We start from the raw sequence: 26,540 nt of genomic DNA on the forward strand, positions 1-26,540 counted from the left end.
TTGGAATTTGATCGGATTGAACTACCTCCAACTCCTCTTGCTGTGTGTCTGATTTTCCCTCTGATTTCCTGGTTCTAGTATGATGTCGAAGGTGATGTACCTGTGCAGACTAAGGGATTCTTCCTCTAAAACTGACCAGTCACGTACCTTATGTATGAGTTTTTTTGAGTCAGTGTACCTGAGTTTCCACAAACGAAGATTGGTGACCCTCCCTGGTTACACGCTATAAGGTCTATCGATGCCATAAGGTCCGCCAACCTGACCTCTCTTATGTCCTCTATTGGGCTACCGCTGGCTCTCGATTTCAAATTAAAGTATCCTGCCACTATGACAGGTAGTTCAAATTTTCTGATGCTAATCTCTTCTAACTTCCCTAAGAATATCTCGAACTCGATTAGGGCAACGTTTGGGGAGCAGTAGCAGCTATAGAATCTGTGCCCGTTTGCTTCGATCCATCGGAATCCTTGTGAGCTATATCCTATCTTGTCTACTTGTAATGTGCCAAGCGCTACTACTGTCGAATGGCCAGCCGCGTCTTACTCATCCATGTCTCGGTATTATTCGTTGATTACCAGTATTTCAATTTTCTTATTGATTGCATTTGCCAATCCTAGATCTTGCGTCACCTTGCCCGTCCCTACATTTATTTGTAGTACTTTATTGTCATTTTCATTGGTTTACTGCCCCACCGGCATCCAGCGCAGCTGTGCCCCTGTCCTTGACGTAGTTGAGTTGTCGGACAAGCTCCGATCAAAAAAAAACTCGCTTTGTTTTGCTTGTTCACCTCACAGCTGAACGAGAAGTGGCCAGAATTTTCACATAAACGACAGCAGTCTTGTCTGTCACGACCAATGCAGTCAATTTGAGTATGTCTCATTGCCAGACACCTTGGGCACCTGCCTCTTCCACGGTCTTCTCAGTATTTTATCCGGCAGCTCACATATCCAACTCTTAGTTTCCCAATCCCTTGGACATGGGCTGTTTTCGCAGCCGGTAACAACATGACCATCCACTTTTGGCCTCTGCTCACTGTCATAGTAAAGTTCACTCTTGCCTCCTCTGCATCGCCCTCCATTATCATGGCGATTACTTCGAGTACTTTCTCCGCGCTTGCTTGCTCATCAATGTCCTGGATCACCACTTTCTGATAGATGCCTGATTCCTAAGCCGCTGTCTTATCTCCCATTGCCATGCCTATTACCTCGATGATTTTTCCTGACGTTTCGTGCTTGGGTTTTAGAGGTACAAGTAGATCACCTTCTCTGGTTTTGCTTAGATCATTAATGTCTTCCGATACTGCCTTGACATCCCTGCTACACTTTAATTTTCGGAGTGCATCTAAATAGGTGCCATCCTTTACTCAGACCAGAATGGTGTTCTAAGCTTCTTATCGCTCGGGTTGGCCTTAGTAGATGGTCCTGAGCCTTCCTCGGTGGGTTCCGGAACCAGCTTAACCCTAGTTTTCTTTTGATGTGTTCTCCTTTTGATAACCTTCTACACTTCCGCCGTTGCCTTAGCAGTGGCATCCTTGATTCGCACCTGATTTAGTACCTTGACATATTGTGCCATTATTCTGTTGGAGTTCTCAAGGGTCTCTTTCAACTCCTTGTGCACGTTTCTAATGGACTGACCGAAAGTACACATTGTATTGATGTACCCCTGAAGTTTGTCCAGGAGTTCATCTTCATTAAGGGCACCGATCTCGATGACCTTCCTCGGGGGTGGCCGATTGACCAGCTCCGTGTTTAATATCTTGTCCATCGACGACTCTCTATCTGGGGCCTAGTTCCGTTGCGTGCCACATGACACGACCGTCTCAGCAGATGCATTACCAGAGATGAGGGCCTGGCTGTACACTCCTATTCCTGGGTTTTAGGTTGGCGCTGACGACTTTTGGGACGAGCCACTTCCAACCGTCGGCTCAGTGGTTTCCGAGGCCCTTGTAGCAGTAACATCAAGATTGCTAATTGTACTCATCATATATTTTTTTTTTATGACTTGGCGTCCACTAACGACGCCTGCCTCGCGTTGTCTATCTGTTTTCCTTCCGTAGTCCTGATCTTGTAAGACACTGGGGGCCGATCAATCCCCCGGTAGTGAGCCTATCCATGACCGCTTATTCGTTCAATCCCGAAAAATATGGCTTATTTCGCGGCTACACTGTATATCTGCAGGGCGTTCCCCTATCCGCAACCTAGGGACGCACCTGATAGCTTGCTTGTGCCACGGGACGATATACCACTTGAACTTTTCCCAATTGACTTTGCGAAAGCTCCATCGATGAATTGGGCGTGAGCTATTTAGTTGGAAGTTAAGCCCAACTTTAATCATAATTACCCTATATTGACTGTTAGGAAAAGAATCAATGATCGATCTTTTTTCTGGGTAGGGAATGCCATTATCATCAAGCGTTAACATAGTCAAATCCGGGTTCTAGCCTGAATTCCTCCTGGCTAACCAGAAAGTGTTTAGGCCTTTAAGATCTTGAAGTAGTAGAGGTCAGATGCAAAGATCTAATCTTGGAGAGTCTCTCCATACTCGTTAGTATTGTCATAGTCCAAAGTGGTGTTATGACTGTTGAAGTCTACTGTAACCAAAGCAGGTTTAACGATCTCTTCAAGTGAATTTTCTTCCCATTTTATGTTTGGTGGTTTGTAAGTATTGTAAATGTTGAATACTTCATGTTCAATGCTATTGTGACTATATCCTCTATTATTGTGGGAGGGGCCACGCTGAACTGTAAGATGTTTGACTTGATGCAGGTAGATAGACCGTACTATCTATGATGGTTCGCTTATGGTAAACATATCTATCAAAATCTATTATTAATACAGTAGTCACTCGATAATTCGATATTCAGGGGACTGAGCTAAAAATTCGATTTATAGAGATTTTCTATTTACCGAGTGTTCGAATAATCGAAGAAAAAATATTAATTCGAACTAAAGAGAGGTGAAAAATTATATGTATATATTACATTTATTAATTGACATTTATTTATTATACATATTATGTATTATATTTTACATTTAAAGAAATCTGTTCTTTTTTTTGTGTTGAATTGTTGGCCACAATCTTGGCCATAACGTTATCTAACCTACTGATAACATTGAAAATTGTATCGCATCCTTTTTCGTCTATTTCAGAATACCTCAAAAAAAGTTCGCACTCCTGACATAAAAATGGTAAATGATACGATTAATGTCTAGATTAGGTAGGTAAGGTACGATAAAACTACGATAATATTTAATTGCTGCCGTTATTAATTTCATTGCGAGTACGTCAAATAGATGTACATATAAATATACTTTATGTATATGAACATACGTATAACCACGATAAAACAAATTCGAATTATAGAGGTTTTGGAAAAAAAATTCGAATTGTAGAGTGAGTCCCATCAACAGACATTTCGAATTATAGATTGGACTGGAATACATGTATTTTTTTCTAATTATAGAGGTTTTCTCAGGGGACTAAGCGTTTAATTCGATTTATGGAGATTTTCGAATTGTCGAGGTTCGAATTATCGAGTGACTACTCTATATATCTTCATATATAATATACATTTAACTGACATAGTAGAATAACCAGTAGCTTCTGCAGTCATAGTGTACAACCTACACTTGGCTATATATTCATTTTTGTTTTGAAAATATTTGAAAACATTCCAAATTATTTCTTTTACTTGACTGTGAGCTTTACGATTTTTAATTTTTGAACTCAATATGAAAAAACTATCGGTAAAAACATAAAAAAAACATAACACAATACTATAGGTATCTATCTTTTTTATAGCGTATGTATTTAATACAAAAGTACACGGACACAATACTGACGTGAATGAGTAAATATCCATCTATATTATTACGTTTCATAATTATTTCCATATCCCATTAATCTATTAATAAAACCACGCGGTCGAAACACACCAAAATTTGTTTGGGATACACCTAGGTACCGAAAAGCGCCGCCGCCTCCATTTCAATTTATTTGGCAACGACTGTAACATAGTGATAATGCACTATGTCGAACGGAGCCATCACAATGAGCCATCTCCGGTGCAACCAATTTACCCAATAACATTGTCGATCGGAAACATTCTCGACATTTTTTAACAGCACGTTTATCGGGGTGGAATTATTAACCGTTGCGGCAGTTTTTCTCCGGGCTGGTTTTGGCGACACTTCGTCTGCGAGCGTCCGACGTATCTCGTACGCCGCGCGTGTCCGTGGCATCGTCTATCCCGACGTGTTGTGTCGATCGGCAGATTATCATTTTTCGTTGGGTCAATTCTCTTACGGACGTATTTATACCGCCTTTTGGTTGTCGGTCTCTCATCGTGCACGCATTGCTACCGACATAGTTACCGTGTTCATGTGTGATTGAAACAGAAGCTTTGCTGTTATGGACGTCTTCTTCGTGGTCAATAATAGTATTCTTGTGCCGCGATTACTTATCGCACCGAATATTTAGAGTTTTGGCTCAATAATCGTGTAATTGTCGGATACTGATTTAGGTTGAGGTGTTTTGTATCGTACGAGTAGCACTTTCATGTCCGATGATCTGTTTATTGTCATCGATGTATCATATTTTTTTATAAATTATTTGTTATTTAATACTGTTTAGTGAAACCGTTTACCTACTATTTATATCCATAATTATTATACATTATTGTTATACATTTTTAGGCACCTCATATCACTTTTACTTTTTGTATCATGATGATTATTGTGATTTTACGAGCATTCAATAGTAATTTGGTCCAGATTAAAAATTAATTTTTTATTTATTCTTAAATTTTATTTTATATGTAAGTTAACCCCCTTTGCCTGAAACTGGAATAGTACCTTTAGTTTTAATAGTTAACAGTAAAAATAGTCTCAACTGAATATACTTTAGGTTATAATATTAACACTTTTTTTTTTTTTTGTATGTTATATTCTATTATTACCATTAGAAATAAAGAAAATAGTAAAATAGTTGCTTATATAATCGATTATAATGATGTAAGCAATATAATACATACGTGGAAAAAAGATAAGCCTGTAATACTCTTGACCCATGGATGGCTTGGGATCTATGAAGAAAGCGGAGTATTTACCATAAAAAATGGTAAATTTTTATGAAAATATTTGAGATTAATTTAATAATTAAGTATTATAAAGTAGATTGAACTTTTAATGTTCTATGTATTAAATGTTTTCAATATTTAATTTATGGTTCTCTTAAGTTCTTTTATTTTATTGTTCTTATAATTTTTTTTTTATATTGTATTTTGAAAACAGCAATATCAATGTAAAATCTATAAGTTTCTAATTAATAATATAAATGTATAAATTACTCATCTGCCTTCATAATTGGGTCATTGCATTACAATAAATATAAAATAGACTAAAAAATTTCCCTGAAGTCAAACATACATAACGATTTAAAAAAGAACGACTGAATAAAAAACTCAATGACATATTTCCACTCATATCTTATAGTTTAATACTTATTTATTTTTTTTTTTTTTTTTGACTAGCTTACCTAAATGATTACCCCGATGATTATAATATTTTGACCTTAGATTGGGCACATTATTCAAATATTGTTAATTACTTCAAAGTAGCTAATCGATGTACGATGGTGGGAGAAGTACTCAGTTATTTTTTGATCCGGCTAGTTGAACTAAGAATTGTTATGCCTGATAAAATACACATGATAGGACACAGCCTTGGTGCTCATACTCTTGGAGCATGTGGACGTAAATTTCTTCAAATTACGTCAATGAAAATCGGTAGAATCACAGGTATGTACAATAAAATTAAAAGAAACGTAGAACTATATTGTTGATAGTATTGGATCCAATATCCAAGCCTTAAAAACCTTATAATTATGCAGGACTAGACCCTTCAGGACCCTCATTCGCAAGATCATGGTACTACTGGACGGAAACCAATGAACGATTGCATCAGAATAATGCAACATTCGTAGATGTGATCCATACGGCAATGGGCGTAACAGGATATATTGGAAGCATGGCACATGCTGATTTTTATCCAAATAATGGAGTATCACCTCAGCCAGGATGTGAATATATAAATCCATGTGCAAAATGTAAGTTGAAAAATAGATTTACTTCAATAAACAGCTTCTAAAAACACAAGGGATGTATCAATATATATCCCCTATAGTTCGAATAATATGATGTTACAACTTTACAATACTAATTCTAATTTGTCTTTATTAAAAACATTACAGCAATGTAATTACTAGGGCTCATAACTTATAACTCTAATAAAAGTAATTATAAGCTCTATAATATGCTCTTAAAAATATTCATATAAGCGCTTAAATATGCACTAAATATACAAAAATATACAAAAATAAATATAACATGAAAAATAAACAATTTTCATTTATTATTTAAAAAAAAAATATATGTATAAAAAACAATTTTCACTTATTAAAAAAAAGTATCATGTTAAATTAAAAATATTTAAACTGATAAATAAATTCTAATTAAGTCACTATATGATTCAAATAAATATATAACTTCAACCAAAAGAAGAAGAATTAGTTAATTAACATGAATTAATTACAAATATAAAAATTAATACTACCATAATTATTTATTATTATTAAGAAAAAATGTTTTAAACTCTACAGAACTGAAAAAGACTTAAAAAAGCAAAATAGCAAATAACAATTTTCTAAATATGTAAGAATAAGTTTGCAAAATAAAAAAAGCAAATAGCACTTATACTTTGAAATATGCAAAAATATACAACATAAAATTTTGTATTTAACTTCTTAGTTATCTAAAACAAATGTATAGCTTACATAGGTATTTTTAGGACCTCTCAAAAAAAATATGTAAATGCTATAAGTTATGAACCCTGGTAAAATGTATAATAAAATGTATAATAATTATATAAAATTACATATAATTATTATACATTTTATTTTTTTTTACAAGTTAAATTAAAAAGCTAGAAGAATGTATGTTGATTATGAATAAAGTGATAGGTGTAGAACAAGAGTTATGGAAAAGTTTGGAGTCGGGAATGATGTAGCCTAAAGTAGAAAGGAATGAAAAAAGGGACGGTCTACTAGAGTAGAAAGGAGGGCAGTTGAAAATTATATGATCGAAATCGCAGTTGAGTTATTGATGTAAAGAACAATAGGGAGAGGATTTTAGATTAAGATTAGGATTTAAGTTTATAGGAGTGATGGGGAAGCAAGCTATGTCTTATCCGAAGACGTTTGTAGCTCAAAACAAGGCGCATAGGAAGATTAAGGTCTCTGTACCATGGGTTGGATGGAATTGTGGAAAATATCTGCTTATGACAGTTACCAAAATTTGGTGGGAAGGCGTCCCATTTGGATTGCCAGGCTCAACGCAGAAGTTTACGATGAATGGGTAGAAAGTCGGAAGAAGGTAATTTTAAAAAAGAAAGATTAATGTGGGATTTGGTGGAAGAAGCTTGATGGTCATATGAGCTCGTTACCGAAGATACCGAAATGGCTAGTTAATGGCTAGACCTTCAAAAGAAGTTAACTATTTTATTATCTAGGTTAATGCGACAGATTAAGGATTTAATAATGAGTACGAGGGAGGTATGAGAAAATTGAATAGGTTGGATGTTATAGCAAAGAGGCAAGATTGTAAGTCAGAAACTATAAAATTTTAATAGTTATAATCAAGGCTCATAACTTCTAGCATTTGCATATTTATTTTTGAGAAGTCCTAGAGGTACCTATGTAAGCTATAAATTTGTTTCAGATAACCAAGAATCTACATACGAAATTTTATGTTGCATATTTTTGTATATTTCGCAATATAAGTGCTATTTTGCTTTTTTTCGCTTTTTTTTTTTTGCTTAATTTTGGATTTTTGCATGATTTTTATCATTAATTTTTTTTTAATTATTCATGCGCCGAACGTCATTCGTTCTACACGTTAATATTTCGCTCATTCTTAAATGTTCTGTAATTTATCGACCTAGTTATCAAATGTCACAAACTTTATATCGTTGTACGCGTAAAAAAATTTCCAATAGTACTTGACCCATATCAGAGTGGGTAAACGCCAAATATTCATATTAACTCAAAAAAACGGGTAAATATAATTATATATTATACACTATAATTAAATATAAAGTAGGTACTGTCGTACCGATAAATGTCACCGGACGCCCCGACCATAGGTCGGCGGTCGTTAGTCATTACGTTCGTCGTTGCGTCGCATCGCGGCGTCTTATCTTCTAATTAGCATGAGTTCGCCCAAATCAAATATGAATTTTATCGAGAAAACAAAACAACCAACAAATATACCTTCTACTCATAATCGAAATAACACTATCAATTCGAACGTAAAGTACGTCAAGCGATGTTTTCGATTCGTCTTTAAACACGGACGAAAATAATGTCAAAACACAAAAATCAAAAAAAAATCAAAAACGCACTCTCTCTTCACCTAAAGCCGATGAATATGAATCAAAAAAAAATAAACCAATGTTCGTAACTGCAAATAGATACAGCCCTTTAGCCACAAATGATAACGTAGAGAATATCAGCACGCTCTCACCACCAATAAATAATACTGATGACATCAATGATGCTCAAACTCCTAAAATCAAACTAACACCTCCTATATTCGTTCGAGATTTGCTTGATTTTGCAGGCTTTCGCAACACATTAATTGAATTAATAGGCTCGGAAAACTTTACATTTAAATCATCCACCAACGTCATAAAAATCCAAACAGCAAACCCTGATTCGTACCGAAAAATAATACACCTCTTAAAAAAGAAAGATGCGCAATACCATACATATCAACCACATGAGGAAAAATCGTTCCGCATAGTTATACGTAACCTACATCCTTCAACTCCTATTGAAGATATTGGAACTGCCATAGAAGATATGGGTTTCTCAGTTCGTCAAGTTGTCAACGTCCTTCAAAAAATAACAAAAATTAAACTGCCCATGTTCTTCGTTGATTTAGTTCCAGCAGTAATCAATACAGAATTATTTCACGTCACTTCATTGCTTCACACAAAAGTCAAAATTGAAGAGCCTCATAAACGCAAAGACATTATTCAATGCTTGAACTGCCAAGACTACGGCCACTCAAGAAAATACTGTTCATATTCTCCAAGATGTGTTCGTTGTGGTGACAACCACCCCTCTACTTCCTGTACTAAATCCACCACCACGCCCGCCAAATGTGCCCTGTGTAAGAGTGACCATCCGGCCAACTACAAAGGTTGTAAAATATACAAAGATCTTCAACAACTCCGGAAACCTGCCACAAATAATCATGGTAACTATCAAAATAATAAAAATGTTGTAAATAATATAAATATTACTAAAAATACTAATTGTGAAGCCACCCAACAGCCAACTGTCAATGATTATACACCTCCAAAACGTTCTCTGACCTACGCACAGGCTACTCATAATAATAACTCTGATCCAACTTCTAATAATCAAATTAACGATAACACACTTTCAAACTTTCTTAATGAATTTAAAGCATTAATCAATCCTTTACTTTCTCTCCTCACTACAGTTCTCGACCGTCTTCTTGCACAAAATGTCAAGTAACTCAAATAATTCATTCACTTCCCAATCATTGTTTATTCTCATGTGGAACGCTAATGGTTTAACAAATCACAGAAACGAACTTATAATGACGCTAAATGATAAAAGAATAGACATAGCACTAATCTCAGAAACACATTTCACAACTAACACCAATTTTTCAATACCAGGTTACAAAATAATTAATTCATGCCACCCGGACAACACCTCACACACTGATGCCGCGATTCTCATTAAATCTTCACTTCTATTTACTCCCTGTCCAAATATACAGGAAAACTTTTTACAAGCTGCCATTTTAACAATAAAATTAAATCACACTCCAATCACTATTGCAGCAACTTACTGCCCACCCAAACACAAAATTACGACACTACAATATGAACATTTTTTTAATTCTTTAGGTCACTATTTTGTAGTCGGCGGCGACCTAAATGCCAAAAAACCAATCCTGGGGCTGCCACACTTCTAACCCTAAAGGACGTACTTTACTCCAAATATTTAATCAAAAAAAATATTCCATACTAGCTCCCCCTGACCCAACTTACTGGCCAACATCTATAAATAAACGCCCCGATATCTTAGATATATTTGTAGTTAATATCACTACTAGATTACAAAACGTCATAAATAATTGCTTAGATCTATGCTCAGACCATACTTCGGTTGTTCTTTCTCTGGATGCACAACCTTCTCCTCGGCCCCGTCAAGCTTGCCTTACGGATGGTATTACGGACTGGATTAAATTCCGCGAAATAATTGACCAAAACATCGACCTAAAAACTAGTCTTAAATGCCCAAATGAACTAGAAAACGCTGTTCAACATTTTACGAGTATAATTCAAACAGCTGCTTGGAGTTCTACTATTAAAAAACTGGGGAATGCCCAAAACTCCTCCCCAGTTTCTACTCATATCCGTGAACTAATCGCTAAAAAACGACATGCCAGATCTATCTGGCAACGTACCCGTCTCCCATCTGATAAAAATGCGTTCAACAATCTTGCTTCCTTACTCAAACGTACTTTAAAACAATTAAGAAATGAGAATTTCGGTTCTTGGGTTTCTTCGCTTACGTCGCAAAATGGTTCTCTCTGGAGGGCAAATTGAAACTGTTTGAAACAAAAACCCACAAATTCCCCCCTAAAAAGTCAAAATAATACTTGGTGCAAAACTGATGCTGAAAAATCTGAATGTTTCCGCTCCCATTTGATTGAAGTCTTCCAACCTCACCACGACATTGTCAATAATACATTTGAAAATTATATTGCGAACTCCCTCACAAGCCCATTTCCACTTTATCGTGCACCTAAACCTGTTTCGCCTGGTGAAATTCAATATTACCTCAAACTATTCCGCCTCAAAAAATCTCCCGGTCTGGACTTGATTACCGTAGAAGTAGCTCTACAGTTACCGAAAAAAGCTATAATACACCTTGCGCACATATTAAACGCTATCATAAGACTTTCCCATTTTCCGCTTCAATGGAAAACCTCAGTCATCATCTTAATTCTAAAGCCAGGCAAACCCCCCCGATACTCCGTCCTCATATCGACCCATAAGTCTCCTACCACTCTTCGGTAAACTTTGTGAAAAATTAGTTTTAAAACGTATTTCTCCTTTCTTAAATGATGTATCAGTTATACCACAGACCCAATTCGGTTTTCGTGAACGTCCCTCAACCATTCACCAAATACACAGACTGACTGACTCCATATCTAATTCCCTAGAAAAAAAAGAATACTGTTCAGCAGCCCTACTTGATGTATCCCAAGCGTTTGATAAAGTGTGGCATCCTGGTCTCTTGTACAAATTAAAAAAAATTTTACCTCTACCCTACTACCTATTTTATCTTGAAGACCGTTACTTTGTGACCAAAATTGGATCAGAAATGTCATCCTCGGCTCGAATTTCCGCCGGGGTCCCCCAAGGAGCCGTCTCATCCCCCACTCTTTACAATCTGTATTCAGCTGATCAACCGACAACCCCTTACACCTCAGTTGCAGATTTTGCCGACGACAAAATTATTTACTCCTCACACAAAGACCCAACAATTGCTGGCATGAATCTACAAAACCACCTAAACCTTATGTCTTCCTGGTATGACAAATGGAAAATAAAAATATATCATGAAAAATCTACTCATCTAACCTTTACATTGAATCGTGGAACCGTACCACCTATAAACCTAAATAACCTAATCATTCCAAAATCCTCTAGCGCTCGTTATCTGGGCCTATTTCTAGATCAACGATTAACCTGGGCAGACCACATAAAAAAGAAAAAAATCCTCCTGAACTCTAGAAGGAAATCACTACAATTTTTACTCGAAAAACACTCTAAACTTAATATAAAAACAAAATTACTCTTATATAAAACTCTATTAATGCCCATTTGGACGTACGGTATTCAACTATGGGGCGTAGCCAAAAAATCAAACACAAATAAAATTCAAACCTTTCAATCTACAACCCTCCGTATAATCACGAATGCCCCTTTTTATGTTTCTAATCACACCCTTCATACAGACTTAAATATTAATACAATAGAAGAAACTGCCAAAATTCTTTATAAACGTTTCCGCTCCCGACTGATGAACCACTCCAATCCACTTATTTCCGCTCTAGGTTCCGACACCATTCCTGGTAATCCTCCTCGTCGATTGAATAGAAAGTGGTGCAGAGACTTAAATACCAATTAAAAAAATATATATAGGTAAAAAATTAACCTAATCATATTAGAAAGTGTCGCCATTGGGTGGCTGCTTTTATCACGTACCAATGTCAAGCTATAGTATATATTCCGCATGCATACTTATTGTAATAACTAATTTACAGATTGTACGCCTTATAATAAAAGTTAAAAAAAAAAAAATTTTAAAAAAATCTTTAGTGGCCTAAAACATTTTTTCTTAAAAATAACAAGTAATTATAGTCATATTAATTGTTCATATTAATAATTAATTCGTGTTAATTAATTTTTCTTCTTATATAACTAATATAATATCAGAAGATACTATACCTATACTATATATACCAATACGAGTTTAGGCAAAGCGCGACGTAGCAAGAATGTACACCCGAAACTTCATAATCCCATCGATAAGGAACCATTATAATTTTATATAATTGTAGCTTGTACTGTAGTATTTTAATTTAATAGTTTCTAGGTATTCAGGTACTCCGATATCATTATCTATACTATTTTTCAAATGAAAACGCACCGGGCGGCAGACAAAAACCGGTCGAAACGCGCGCACGTCCTCCCCACTCCCGACAATTTCAGCTGTCGTTAATGGTACCACCTTGTGTACACAGTGAGTTGTATTAACACAACACTTGACGGACGCTCGTACGTGTAAAACGATATATTCTGTTGTTTTTTATGTGCTCAGTCAATTTATTGTATTTTGGTATCAATTTATGCGTTTAAATTATTTTTTTTGTCGTGCACCGCTTATTCAGCGACACTATGGATGACCAGATAATTGTCATACCAACTAAGAAAAATCCAAAGGGAAAGGTTAGTTATTATTGTGATTAATTATATTATAGAAAAGTATATAATATATAACATAATATGTTACTTACAACGTAAATAATACTATTATTATCATACATTTATTTATTCCAGTTTGTTTCATCAAGTCAGAAACTTATGATTATCAACGCCTACAAGATGGAGTTGAAAAACAATCCGAAAATTTCGATCAGGGAATGTCGGATAACTCTTTTCAAACAACTTGGCATTGGGCAACGAACAATTTCGAGCACTATAAGTGAGTACAATACCTCAAAAACTGTAACGTCTCCAAACAGAAAACGCTGTAAGAAATCGTTTAAAGACGCGTTCGACGATTTACATCGAAACACTGTGCGTCGTCATGTACACTCCTTTTGGTTCAACAAAACGGTTTCTACATTGGCCAAAATATACAGAGTTGTGAAAGACGACGATAGCTTACCTTGTATTTCAGAAACAAATTTATATCGTCTTTTAATAAACATGGATTTCGAATATACCAAACGAGCCCGAAATAGTGCCGTTGTCGAAAAAGACGAAATAGTTGTATGGCGGCAACAGTACCTGGAGGATATACAAAAATATCGCGAAGAAGGGAGACATCTGTACTACTTGGACGAAACTTGGGTCAATGCCGGAGAATGTACCAACAAAATATGGGTATACAAGACCGTTAAATCATGCCATGATGCTTTTGTTCGGGGCCTAACATCGGGAGCGAAAAATCCAACCGGGAGAGGCAAACGACTGATTATTTTGCACATAGGATAGGAAGACGGATTTGTACCAGGTGGACTCCTATGTTTTGAATCAAAAAAAAACACAAATGATTACAATAATGAGATGAATGGTGACACATTTTCAGAATGGATGCAAAGTATATTACCGCGACTAAAAGAAAACTGTGTCATCATTATGGATAACGTATCATATCATTCTGTGAAACGGACAAAATACCTTCCACCTCAACCAGAAAGGCGGACATAATTAAATGATTGGAAGAAAAAGGTCAAGTAATCGAAAAGCCTATGGTAATTCCTCGACTACTTAAAATGGTAGAGAAAATCAGACTAATGCACGAAAAATACGTTATAGACGAAATGGCCAAAGAACACAACCGCACCATCTTAAGACTCCCGCCATATCATTGTGAGCTAAATCCGATAGAGCTAGGTGGTTTGGTCATCAGTCAAACACCACGTCAAAATAAATATTACCAGCTACAAATTAGGTGATGTAAAAAACTTGTTGTTGGAAGGTATCGAACGAGTAGATGCCAATATGTGGAAAAATTTCATTAGTCATACCAAGAAAATTGAAAAAAAATTTTACGACATGGATTTCATTGTTGACGAAATGCTGTCCGCAGAAGTAGAACCTGTCATCATTAATATTGGTAATTCCTCTACCGAGTTTGAGTCTGATTAATTATATTTTTATGTTTTTTTTTAAATTTTGATTTTATTATGTGTAATAAAAAAAGAAATATTAAAAAAATGGTTTTCTGTACTTGTTAAAATTATGTGTAATATTAAAACAATTATTAAATAAATGAATTTCTGTACTTTTTAAAATATATTGAAATAAAATAATAAAATATATTGACCTATCCATCTATAATAAAATAACATAATACAATAGGTAGATTTATAAGAAATACACCAATAAATCATGAATAATAATAATCCGTAAGTGTTTATGTATTTGCGTATAAAAAAAATAATATTCTGTGGCGTACGACAGTATGATGTGATAAAAAATAATTAATATTTCAATTCTCTGTATGCACGCCGGCGTCGATAGGAGCTAACCGATGGCGACTAATTAGAAAAGAATTACTAATTTTGTGGGAGTGGTGTGTGGCCCGCCTCTGATAACGATGCGCTACGCGGTGCGTTCTCATTTGAAAAATTGTTTAGATATTCTGATATCATCATTCTCAGATTATTTACAGATTATTTTTCATTCATATTTTGCAGTCGTTTCCGATTTTTCGTACTGTATGCTATTTTCTTTCGTGAATTCAGTATCTAAATTCTGTAATTTTGTACGTTTATATATTTTTACCATGCCTAAAGAAAAACAATGTTTCTAGTCGTCTTAAAAATATTGTTCACGAATTTGGTGAAAATACGTTTGCAGCCGACGCAAATGTATTACTTTGTAAGTTTTGTAATACTAAAATTAACCATGAAAAAAAATTTAAAATTACACAACATTTAAAAATCGACAAACATATTAAAGCCGTAAAACGTGCAGAAATCCAAACTGAAAAAAAATAATAGTTAGTTACCAACTCAACCAAAAAGTCGTCGTTTAGTAAAGACTTGTGTTTTGCGTTGTTATCCGCAAATATATCACTGAATAAAGTTTCAAATCAAAGCTTTCGTACATTTTTGGAAGTTTATATCGGAAATAATGTTCCTATAGAAACAACTTGAGACTTGGATACATAGATAACATTTTTGGCAAAACAATGAGTAAAATTAAACTTGAACTGTCTGGTAAAAATGTTTGGGTTAGTATTAACGAAACTACCGATATAGAAGGTAGGTTGTTGCTAATGTAATTGTTGGTATACTTGAAGCAGATTACCCGGGTAAACAATATTTAGTACATTCAGAACAACTAGAAAAAAAAATTATTCGACTATAGCCAGAGTATTCGACAAATCTATTGAAATCATTGGTATTCAACACGAGGATGTTTTATTGTTTACATCCGACGCCGCTCCCTCCCTATATGATAAAAGCTGGTAATACATTGAAAGTATTTTATCCCAAAATGATTCATATCACGTATACGGTTCATGGACTCCACCGAGTATTTGAAGAAGTAAGAAGCAAGTTTAGCAATGTCGACAAACTTATTTCTAGTGTTAAAAAAATATTCCGAAAAGCATCAAACCGTGTTCAACTGTTCAAAGATAAAGCTCCTCATTTACAATTGCCACCGGAACCTATTATTACACGCTGGAGTACGTGGATCATAACCTCAAATAACTATTGTGAAAACATTGAAATCATACGTAAAATTCTTGAAAAACTAGACGCCGATGACGCCGTTAGCATCAAAGAGGCTAAAAAATATACTTCCGAAGTACATCGAGTGATCGTTTTCAATGAACAAGACACTACTCAGTAACAATCGAAGATCATTTCACTTTGAAAACTTGTACAAACATCTGATTATTCAATGTAACTTTCAGGGTAAATATATGATTAAAAATATTTAAAAAATATATAATTATAAATTTATAATTTTTTTTAACAGATCAATCGCAGAATAAATGAGTACCACAAGTTGTTCATGATACAATAAAGTACAGTCATTCCGATATAATAACATTATATAATTTTTTTTTTTTTTTTTTTAAATAATAGAAGCTATAATAACAAAATAATATAATAAATAATAATAATTTTGTATACAAACGTTTTTTTTTTTGCATATTTTAGTATTTTTAGTGCATATTTAAGCGCTTATATGAATACTTTTTAGAGCTATAAATTATGAGCTCTGGTTATAATGCATTTATATACATCACTTAAATAATACCATGAGTCCATGATCAACTACCGACAGTGGGGGCTCGTCATGTGACCTACTCGGCAATCGTTAAAGAATGGATCCTAACTTTCCCGAACTCATCAGTGGTGCAACGAGATACTTGGGAGCCATAAAGTTAAATAAAAAACGGAGCTCCCTACCTAAAAATGTATACCAGGATTTTGCTGAATCTTTTTGTGAGATTGGTGATTGATTCAGTACTATTTGTATGTTTTCGGTTTTGGGTAACGTATAGTTGACGTGAATCGATTTATCACCATTGTTCTTAATTTTCCAATGTCTTGTCCAGGCAAAGATATTGTCATTTGACCTCTGTAAGTTATCAATTGCAGAGAGCTGACTATTAGATGTTGACAAAATTGCCATATCATCGGCAAACATAGCTAAAACATATCAGCCGTATAGAGTAAGTACAGGATAGGTCCTAAAACACTACCTTGCGGTACTCTAGCTGATATATCTTCCCATTCGGTTATCGCTTCTTCGTGTATGACTCGAAATTGACCGTCCGTCAAGTATGATTTATGAAGTGCACACCAGGTATGTGGTAGCTGATCACGCAGGGGTTGGTTTCCATGCGTAAATTTTTTTTGAAGACCTTATTTTTGTTTGTTTTCCGAAAAATAAAATAATGATGAGCAAAAAAAAAAAACAAATTTACCCCTGGCACCCAACCCAACCCAACTCAACTGGGGGTCCTCGAAGACTGTAGGTCTTTAGATGAGGATCCATGATTCATTTTACTATGAGAATCTCTGATGTAGATAACCAGCACAGTAATGTCAAAGTCAGCATAGCGAATGTGTTGGCTTTATATGCAACGGCTTACAACCGTTTACTTTGTCGCAACTAATTAGTTCAACAATACTATTTACAATATAAATTAGTCACAAGGATTCAAATCCTTGTTTTCATTGTATGTAACATAGTTATGACGACAAATTATTTTGATATTAACTGTACGAATATTATTTTTTCAAATAATATTATTGTTAATAAATACATTTTTTCTTTCGAAATAATGAACATCGTTTAAAATTATTTTAGACACAAAACAGTTGAATTAGCCCTTATAAAAAAAAGCTCATTGGAGAGGGACGATCGATACTAACTTTTCGTCTCACAAACTTTAGTCAACAACACATAATAATATTGTGTATATATTTTATTGACAGTTTTCCTTCCATTAAAAGTTATTAGTACATACGTTAACGGTATGCTGAAAAAATACGATACTATTTGTCTAAAAAATATATTTTTATATTTCTGCACTTGGAATTAATTTAAATTTATAGATTTTCTAAACAGCATTTTTTGTTTATTGGCTTTCAGTATCTTGCAGTCATGCTAGAGCTTATGAATACTACCTTGAATCGATGAAAGATCACAATGCTTTTCCATCTTTAAATTGTAATAATATGGACGAATTCGAAAAAGGCAATTGTAGTGAAGAAAAAAATTATATGGGCCATAACGCAGATTCAAAGTATTTATTTTTTTTTCAAGTAAAAATTATTTATATGTGTTGAACCAGTGATTCTCAAACACTTGCCACTCTATTTACAAGCAAAATATTATTCATCGTCTCCCCCCAAAAAGAAAAAAAAAAGAAAAAAAAAGTAGCCTGCTCTAAAGGAATATGTTATATTACCTTGCATTTATTTCATAGATAAGTGAATGAAATTATATTGTTTGAAAACAGTTAAAGATAATTTATGGTGCAAAGCTCAGCAGAACATCTGTATTTAATTTTTATTTTTCTGCAGTTAATATTCTAGAGCCCAAAATTAATTCACATTCACCACTCCTCAAAATCTCATCACTACCATTCACGTCCATAACCACTGTACTTAACTATAGTTATATATAAATATAGTAATAACTGATTTCAAAGAGAGGAAAACTACATTTAAAAATAAAAAATGTAGTAGATTTAACTTTTTTTTACAGTGTAAAAGGTACATTTTACTTGACAACGAATTCTAGTTCACCATTCAGTCAAGAATTAAAACCAAAAGAAGTGGCTTCAACAAAAAATTGAAATTTCTTAATAAAGTTTTTACAACTATTAATTTCAGTAGCATATTATGATTTAATAAAACATATTAAATACAAAATCACTAATGATTCTATTTCATTAAAAATTAATAAACATTATGTACTTGAGTAAATAATTCATTTTTGTTATTTTTTCCTATGGATGGTTTTATCAAACTTTTATTTTTTACTTGCAAGTACGATTAATATAAAATTTAAATTATTGTTATTTAATCATTCTGTGTAGAATTCCGAAAATGCTCGAACTGTTAAATCTTGAACAAGTAGTTATAAAAATAATTATTATTATTAGTATTAGATTATTAATTTGTAATAACAGGGCCGGCGTTACCTTTTGTGAGGCCATGGGCAAAACATATTTTACCCACAACAATAGTCATCTATAACCTGTACCTATGCGATAACATTTAATATATGCGGATAATGACTAAATTAATTTAAGAAATGCAATAAAATTAATTTCCTATGTATCCCAGTTTCCATACTGTTCGGCGTGCCGTAGAGGTTGTCGTTGGTACATACATGACATATAAAATATAAAATTGTTGTTTTGTTAATTGGATTTTTATTACACGCCAACGGATTTCTCTAGAAATCGCACTCGCCAGGCGATCCACACATTTCACGTTTTATATTATGAAATTTCCATACAAAATATTATTCAATCAAAATTTATATGAAAGTGTTGTTAGGGGATTATTGGAAGAGTCTGATGAAGATTTAAGTTCTATCAATGAATTAGAAGATATGGGTGAGGACGATACATACTTCCCTACAAACTTGCAACCATTTTGTTAATTCAGTATTCAAATCCAATTTTTTTTTTTAAATAGTATGATTATGATATTGTTATTGAATAAAATTCAGTTTTTTAATAAAAAATGTTCCTTGATCATTTTCTGTATGAAACATGATAAGAAATTAAAATAATTATACTAATTATCTATAGGTACTTATTTGAGTAACAATATAACTATGAAATAACCTTGTAGACGGGTAAATATTATATCAATTGAAAGGTAATTTTCAGCTCTACGTCATGAAATAATTTTAAGATCATTATACAGTTCTCCGATAGCGGCCGTCCGGTGCGCACGTAATTTGTGCACTATTGCGTTAGTTTATTAATTTTTTTTTCTTTATATCTTTCTTTCTTTCGAATAATATCATGTTATAAATACCGCAAGCATGTAAAAGGCATTAGTCGATTAGTTCTTTAGAACTAATGCATCTTTTAATAAAATAATTCTAAATACGATCATTCTTTATTACTACATTTAATTTACTCGACTGCTGTCAAAAACTGAGCACCAAAACGTTTTTATACCATTATGAGTAAAATTATCCAAAAAACGGTCGAAAACGATAACAGATAACATATCGGTAAACGATGAACGATAAAAAAAGATAACGGATAACATATCAGTAAATGATAAACGATTAAAAACGGATAACGGATAACGAAACGAAAAACGATTAAACTTAATATCGAATAACGTAACAGAAAACAATTAACGATTGAAAGGTAAAAAAAATGTTCATGGAAAAATATTTATAACCATCAGTAAAATAGATTTGAAACATAGTTATATTTGTAAAATTGAATTAAATTACTAGATAATCTAAATAAAATAAATGTAAAAATATGTTTAGAACTACAATAAATGTATCAACTAATAAAATATAAATAAGCATTACCAATTATAATTTACTAGCTACCAATTATAATTTACTAGCCGACCCGTCACAGCTTCGCCCGTGATTGGTTGTTTATTTTGCCTTCGGACCATGATATGTAGAATTTTTTATTCAGTTATTATTGTTTAATGTGATCGGCAAGTAAATATAAAGAAACGGTTAATGAAAACGGATTGAAATTTTTCTAGCGTTATAAATTATAAAAATAAATACAGATAAAAAGAAATAATTTTTGGTTGTTAAAGAATTTGATTGAAGTTGATGAAGAAAAAAAAAAGAATTAAAATAAGAATTTTATAAGACTTCTGAGTATATGATGATTTTAAGCAAGCATTAACGACATCAGTTTGACGACATCAGCTACCATTAGGCATTACTGGTAAGGTTTGACGGAAATCACCAGCGAAAACAAATGTTATGCCACCCATAAACTTATTATTACACTTAAGATCTTTGTGTTCGATCAATTGCTTCGATATGTGATCTGTGACTCATTGTACACTCATCCCACACAACGAATGAGGTTTCTTGAAGAACTTTTCCAAGAGGGCCACTTTTATGAATCGGACAAACGTATTCTGTATCAAATAATACATTTAACGATAACTTGAAAGTCGAGTGAGCAGTTCTGCCGCCACTAAGGAGAGTTGCTGCTATACCAGATGAAGCTACGACTAATGCAACTTTACCTAAGGATCTAATTTTATCCAACAACAAATTAATTATTCCTGTAGCACCCGGAGCATCTAAAATAAAAACTCTTCCTTGATGATTCATTACGCTTTCTGTAAAAACATTAAAAGCATATTTTTGATCATTTACTAATTTTGGTAAATTGATTTCTACAAATTCTTGTAATCGGTTATTATCGTAAGAACGCAAAATTGAGAATTCAAAAGGATCAGATGCATTTTCATTTTGAACAGGTGAGTTCATTCCAAATTCAATTAAATATTTTTCAGACAGACAAACAACTTTATCTTCTATTTCAATCAAACCTCTGTTAAATATTTCATCAAAAAAAGTAAATTGCAAGTCATTTAATCGAGTGCGCTCTGTATGAAGAATATCTTCACAAAAATAATTTCTGAACTGTTCCCGCAAAGATTGAGGTTCAGACGGTTGGCAGAAAACTATGATTATTGCGAATAATTCTCTTAATTTTGAAGGACTTTCTGAAAGAGTTGCCTCCGTTAGAACATTTATCCGTTGCTCGTCATTTTCTAAAATCCCAAGAGCAAAACAGATAGCTTTAAAAGTCGCGTGAATTACTCCATCAAAGGCTTTCAAGCTTTCAAATTAAGTAGAACCTTGTACATAATTTAGTAACAATCTTAAATGGAAGCACTCACTTTGATTTGGGTGAATCGTGTAAATTCTACCAATGGCAGTGTCAATTTTTATTCCTGGCCAACCTGGAACATCTTTTCCCCGTCTTCTCTTTAACCAGCCTCTGTTATCATCCCAGGTATAATAAGAAGGAACTTCATGATAGAACAGTGTTTTCGCAAAATCATCATATGAACACAGTTAAAAAAATACAGTTAGTACCGTTTTTTTTGGATTTTCAATAACTTGATGAAGATTATTAGCATTAAAGAAAACACGCTGTTCATTTTCTAGATGAACAGCCAAGTGCTGAACTGTCATCTCCATCATGGATTTCAAAATTGAAAATTCTCCAAAACGCTTCAGAAGTTCATATGTATCGACCATTCAAATAATTTGTAATCTCATCGTTTTCACGATTAACAGAAAAAGTAGCTCTATCTGATCCTTTATTAATATTTTTACATATGTATTTTATCGCTTTAACCGAATGACAGTATTCTACGTTATATGCACATTAAAGCACCTAGATTGCACTAGACAATACGGTACAACCCAACGGTTGTCAACCACGATTTCTTTTTGACCACGAACTTTTAATATTGCAGTATAACCTCCATCATCTGGTGATCTCCGTCGGTAAGTCGGATAACCATCATCTCCAGTTTGAGTATCCTTGACCAATTTGTGAGGGTATTTCTTACTATATTTTCCATTATTCATACATGGCGATCTAATATTTAACTCGACGCATGGACCATGAATCATATTCTTGCATACTATTTCATAAAGTACAGGATCTCTGTCTTTGTTTGGTATTTCGGCAGAAATAATTTTATCAATTTCATCTGGCTGAATTTTCGTTTGTAACCACAAAAGAATGTGGCAGTGTGGCAAACTTCGTTTTTGCCATTCAATACTGTAAGCATAACAATTTGTTGATGATTTAGACTTGTTTCTCTAACCATAAACCTATAAGAATAAAATTGCATGCAGGAGACAGTTTTTGTTCGATTTTGGTTATTTTTCTGTAAAATATTAATGTGATAACCGTCTTCGCCTTTAGTATACATTAATGGATATTGCAGTGCATCATAAGATCTATTCAATTCGGAAACTCGACTCAAGTGTCCAATCTGACCGTGCAGAACTATATCTCTGGGACCTTTATTTTCATTAACTAATAATACAGCTACTTCATCGATGGTAGGTGCATTATATTGACCTTTGTGTTCATCTTGAGGAACTCTTTTAGCATGAATAATTAACTTAAAGTTTTGCAACTCATCAAAAGACCTCGACTCCAGATTAGATCTGAAGCTCTGTATGAGGTGATTATTTTTACGCAAAACTGTTTGCAGTGATTCAATGAGACCTCTTTTTAAATTTGGAATCATATTTGTTCGAATAGATATTTGATCCGACTCTGACTACCTATTAAATGATGCACTTGACCCTGAATTTTAAAAGAGGGCATGAAGTTCCCTTCAGCTATTTCGTTTGCTCCAAACGATGTCATTTGAAACAGAGTATTATACCGGCTAGAATTATCAAAGAAATGTTTTGATAGAGGGTGAGAATTATCAATTAAACTTTTAATTAGGTCTGGAAGATCCTCAAATTGGTGTAAAACAACTTTACCGTCAGCGCAGCAAAGTCCATGGGTTTCATCTTTCCATTTTTTGCATGGCATTTAGGACATAATATAGTCATTCGACCAATTTTAAGCGCTTTAATATTTAAATAATCAATCTCGGATTGATAATTAAACGCTGATTTCATACTCAAAGCGTTACGTTGCTCCTGTGCAAGTGTTTGAGAACGTTCTGGTGTGTTATTTTGTTGCCTTCTGTTATACGTTCGAGTTGCATTGGCAATTATTCTGCCAATGCGTGCTCTTTGCGCTCTCGGCATAATAATGAATTGGCCACTTACCCGAAATTTAGGTAAAAAAAAAGGTAAAAAAGTAGGTAAAAAAACTAAGTACAAATTATGCCAGTGCGTAACCAAAGCGGTGTGCGTAACAAAGAACCACACTTGACGGCTATCAAGCTCAGACTGAGCCCGTGATGCCACGTGCGGTGAGCTATGAGCTAATAACCTGCTATTAGAAAAGCAGTAGGTATTGCGTATTATATAAGCGATTAACAATGTAAGTATAAAAATAGATAAAACACTATTTGCGGAAAAACGCGTTCGGCGTCAGACGGATCGTAACACCATTGATTATAAATACTATTTATAAATAGTATTTATAATCAATGGTAACACGTTTGTTGGCAAGAGTATTATTACATAAGAGTATTTTTCGATAACGCAAAACGTGATCGGTATTTTCCATACACTTCTTATAATATTAAAACTATTATTAATTTCGGCAAATGTTTTTGGACGCGCGTGTACTATTGACGAATGTCAAAAAAACGCCGATATCAAACACGATACAAAAAAAAAGGTCAAGTTGCAGGTAGCTGTAAACCCGTGGCCCGCCGTGCCGCACAATATAAGTACAATTGTTTTTAATTTTTTATGAACTTTTATGAACTTTTTTACTGACAAAAGTGGTACTAAAACCTTCAGCAGAGTGTCGGGTTTCAACCAAAAAAAAAATTTCAGTCAAATCGGTTCAGTAGTTTTCTCGGTTAGCGCGGTCGAAGAAAGATAAATAAATAAAATAAACGAGTATGCTTTCTGAAATTACATCGGATATTGTCGGCGCGGAACTCGTATAGCTTGCCTCATCAAAAATAATTTCGGTGAACACCGAAGAAAAATTAGTAATACAACATAAATAAGTTATAAATTGATAATAAATGCATATTTTACGTGGTATGTTCATTTTATTGTTGTTGTACAACAAATATTATTGCTTCATTTATAAGTTATGATTTATGAAAATTACAAAAAAAAATACCATTAAATGTAATATATATATATATAATACTAGCTGACTCAACAAACGTTGTATTGTCATATAAATTATTTCTAGAGAATATTTTGCTAAAGTAGATGACAATAGGGTTTAAAGGATTGGCTTTCAATTAATGTAATTCTAAACTATTAGAAATTAAAAAAATATATTAAATTTGATTTTGTATCTTTCATATGGAGCAAGGGTTAAGCACAGTCAACATTTTCATAACAATATTTTTAATATTATTTTCAACTAAGTAAATAATTTTTGATATTAACAAAATTATATATTTAATAATAGTTCATCATTTATTCTGACAATAAATTAATGGAATATAAGTTTCTGTTTATTTCAACATTTAATCCTTATATTATATTACAATGGAGTATAATAACTAAGATTTTCACAACATTAATTAGCATACCATCAGTACTCAAATCACCATTGGTTAATACTATTAAGTTGTGTAAACTTTTTCTTCTATTTCGTAACATAGATATCTTTTAAAAATATGTATTAAATTTAACGTAATAATTTTTAGTCCTAACTAGAAATTAAAAATAACAAATTCACATGAATTTTAATATTATAAACAATACAATGTAGACACAATTTTGTAGTACAATCAATTGCATTTTAAAAATACCAAATAATGTTTCAAATAAATATTGTAAATACTATTGTTTGTATAAATGATGAATACATATGTATTTAAAAAAATTATAACTTATGTCTTTTGTTTGAATCATCATTTAATAGGAATGAATAAATTAATGAGAAAAATAAACAGATATTATTAATGATGAATAATTGGTTGCAAAACTACACAAAAATAATTCTGACAATGATACAACAGTTTAATTAAGTATAAAAATATATATTGCCCAAGTTTTATATAACCTAGGTGTGTATAATATAGTGCACTCAATTGTATACTAAGACGCATCAAATAATGCAATTATCTCATTAGATCACCAATTAAAAAGGTTTATAAATGTTTAAAAAAATTTTACTTCAATAAACTATTTCTTATTCCGAAAAAAAGAAGTTAAAAAAATAAAATTTATATGATCAGTTCGTTTAAAACAATAAATATCTGTTAGAAAAAATTGTAACAAATAATTATTTATTTATTTTTGAAGATGTATCAAGAGAAAACTGCATCATTTATATATGTTTATACCATATTAATACAGTGTGATATATAAATTATTATATAATTATTGTAAAATATTTTAAACATTTAGCGCATTAATTTTTATAACATTTACTAGACTCTAGTTTTTACATATATCTTAATCAGAGCTGGTTTTAGGGGTGGGCAAGCTAGACACCAATGTATCAGTTTGTTTTTAATTCTAACTTCTGAGTAAAAAGTACTCAACTTGAATGAAAGAGGGTGCATTAATTTTTCTTGTCTAGGACGCATAGTTTACTAAGACCAGCCCTAATCTTAAATACATAATTACATAGAGAAATTAAGGAATGATTCAAAGCATTGCACATACAATTATTTTCTAATAAACAATCTTATAATTATTATAATTAATGTGTTATAATGAGTGGAATAATTGATAATATTTTTGAAAAATCAAAATATGATTGAACCTAATGTATCCAAACCAATTGGGATCATAGCACAATTTAGATTAATGACAAAAAAAGACATACTTATATATTATTTTTTTAAGTATTTGATAATATTTGAATATAATAATTTATACATAATCTTTATAAATAATATATATCATATATTTTATATACAAGATATAAAATATACCATCAATTATATATTATATTTAAAGTATTACATTTTGATGTATTACAAAAAGCATGCATAATTGAAAAATTCTCCA

The 26,540-nt window shown here is 32.9% G+C and overlaps 3 protein-coding genes across 5 annotated transcripts in view; all 3 read left to right on the forward strand.

Annotated features, from left to right (window-relative positions):
* LOC112693598 (pancreatic lipase-related protein 3-like) overlaps positions 1-18,800 on the forward strand; it is a gene marked incomplete at its 5' end in the record, with an annotated part of 39,093 nt that extends 20,293 nt beyond the window's left edge. For 2 of the 3 annotated variants that reach the window (XM_025568732.1, XM_025568738.1), the window contains 4 exon segments: positions 4,961-5,115; positions 5,528-5,794; positions 5,887-6,102; positions 8,996-9,615. In XM_025568732.1, coding sequence (XP_025424517.1) covers positions 4,961-5,115; positions 5,528-5,794; positions 5,887-6,102; positions 8,996-9,597 — 1,240 coding nt within the window. 3 annotated transcript variants of the gene reach the window in all.
* LOC112693610 lies at positions 12,635-14,535 on the forward strand. The gene is made up of 2 exons (XM_025568761.1): positions 12,635-13,115; positions 13,227-14,535. Exons 1-2 carry the CDS (start codon positions 13,065-13,067, stop codon positions 13,884-13,886), a joined length of 711 nt encoding a protein of 236 aa, XP_025424546.1. The 5' UTR covers positions 12,635-13,064; the 3' UTR covers positions 13,887-14,535.
* LOC112693619 lies at positions 15,469-16,452 on the forward strand. Its single transcript, XM_025568774.1, has 2 exons — positions 15,469-16,324; positions 16,389-16,452. The coding sequence occupies exon 1, from the start codon at positions 15,819-15,821 to the stop codon at positions 16,257-16,259; it is 441 nt and encodes a 146-aa protein (XP_025424559.1). The 5' UTR covers positions 15,469-15,818; the 3' UTR covers positions 16,260-16,324; positions 16,389-16,452.
* Positions 18,801-26,540: the final 7,740 nt, after the last annotated feature.

Source organism: Sipha flava, unplaced genomic scaffold (assembly GCF_003268045.1).
Source record: "Sipha flava isolate LNK unplaced genomic scaffold, YSA_version1 117_pilon_pilon, whole genome shotgun sequence".
Lineage (NCBI taxonomy): Eukaryota > Metazoa > Arthropoda > Insecta > Hemiptera > Aphididae > Sipha > Sipha flava.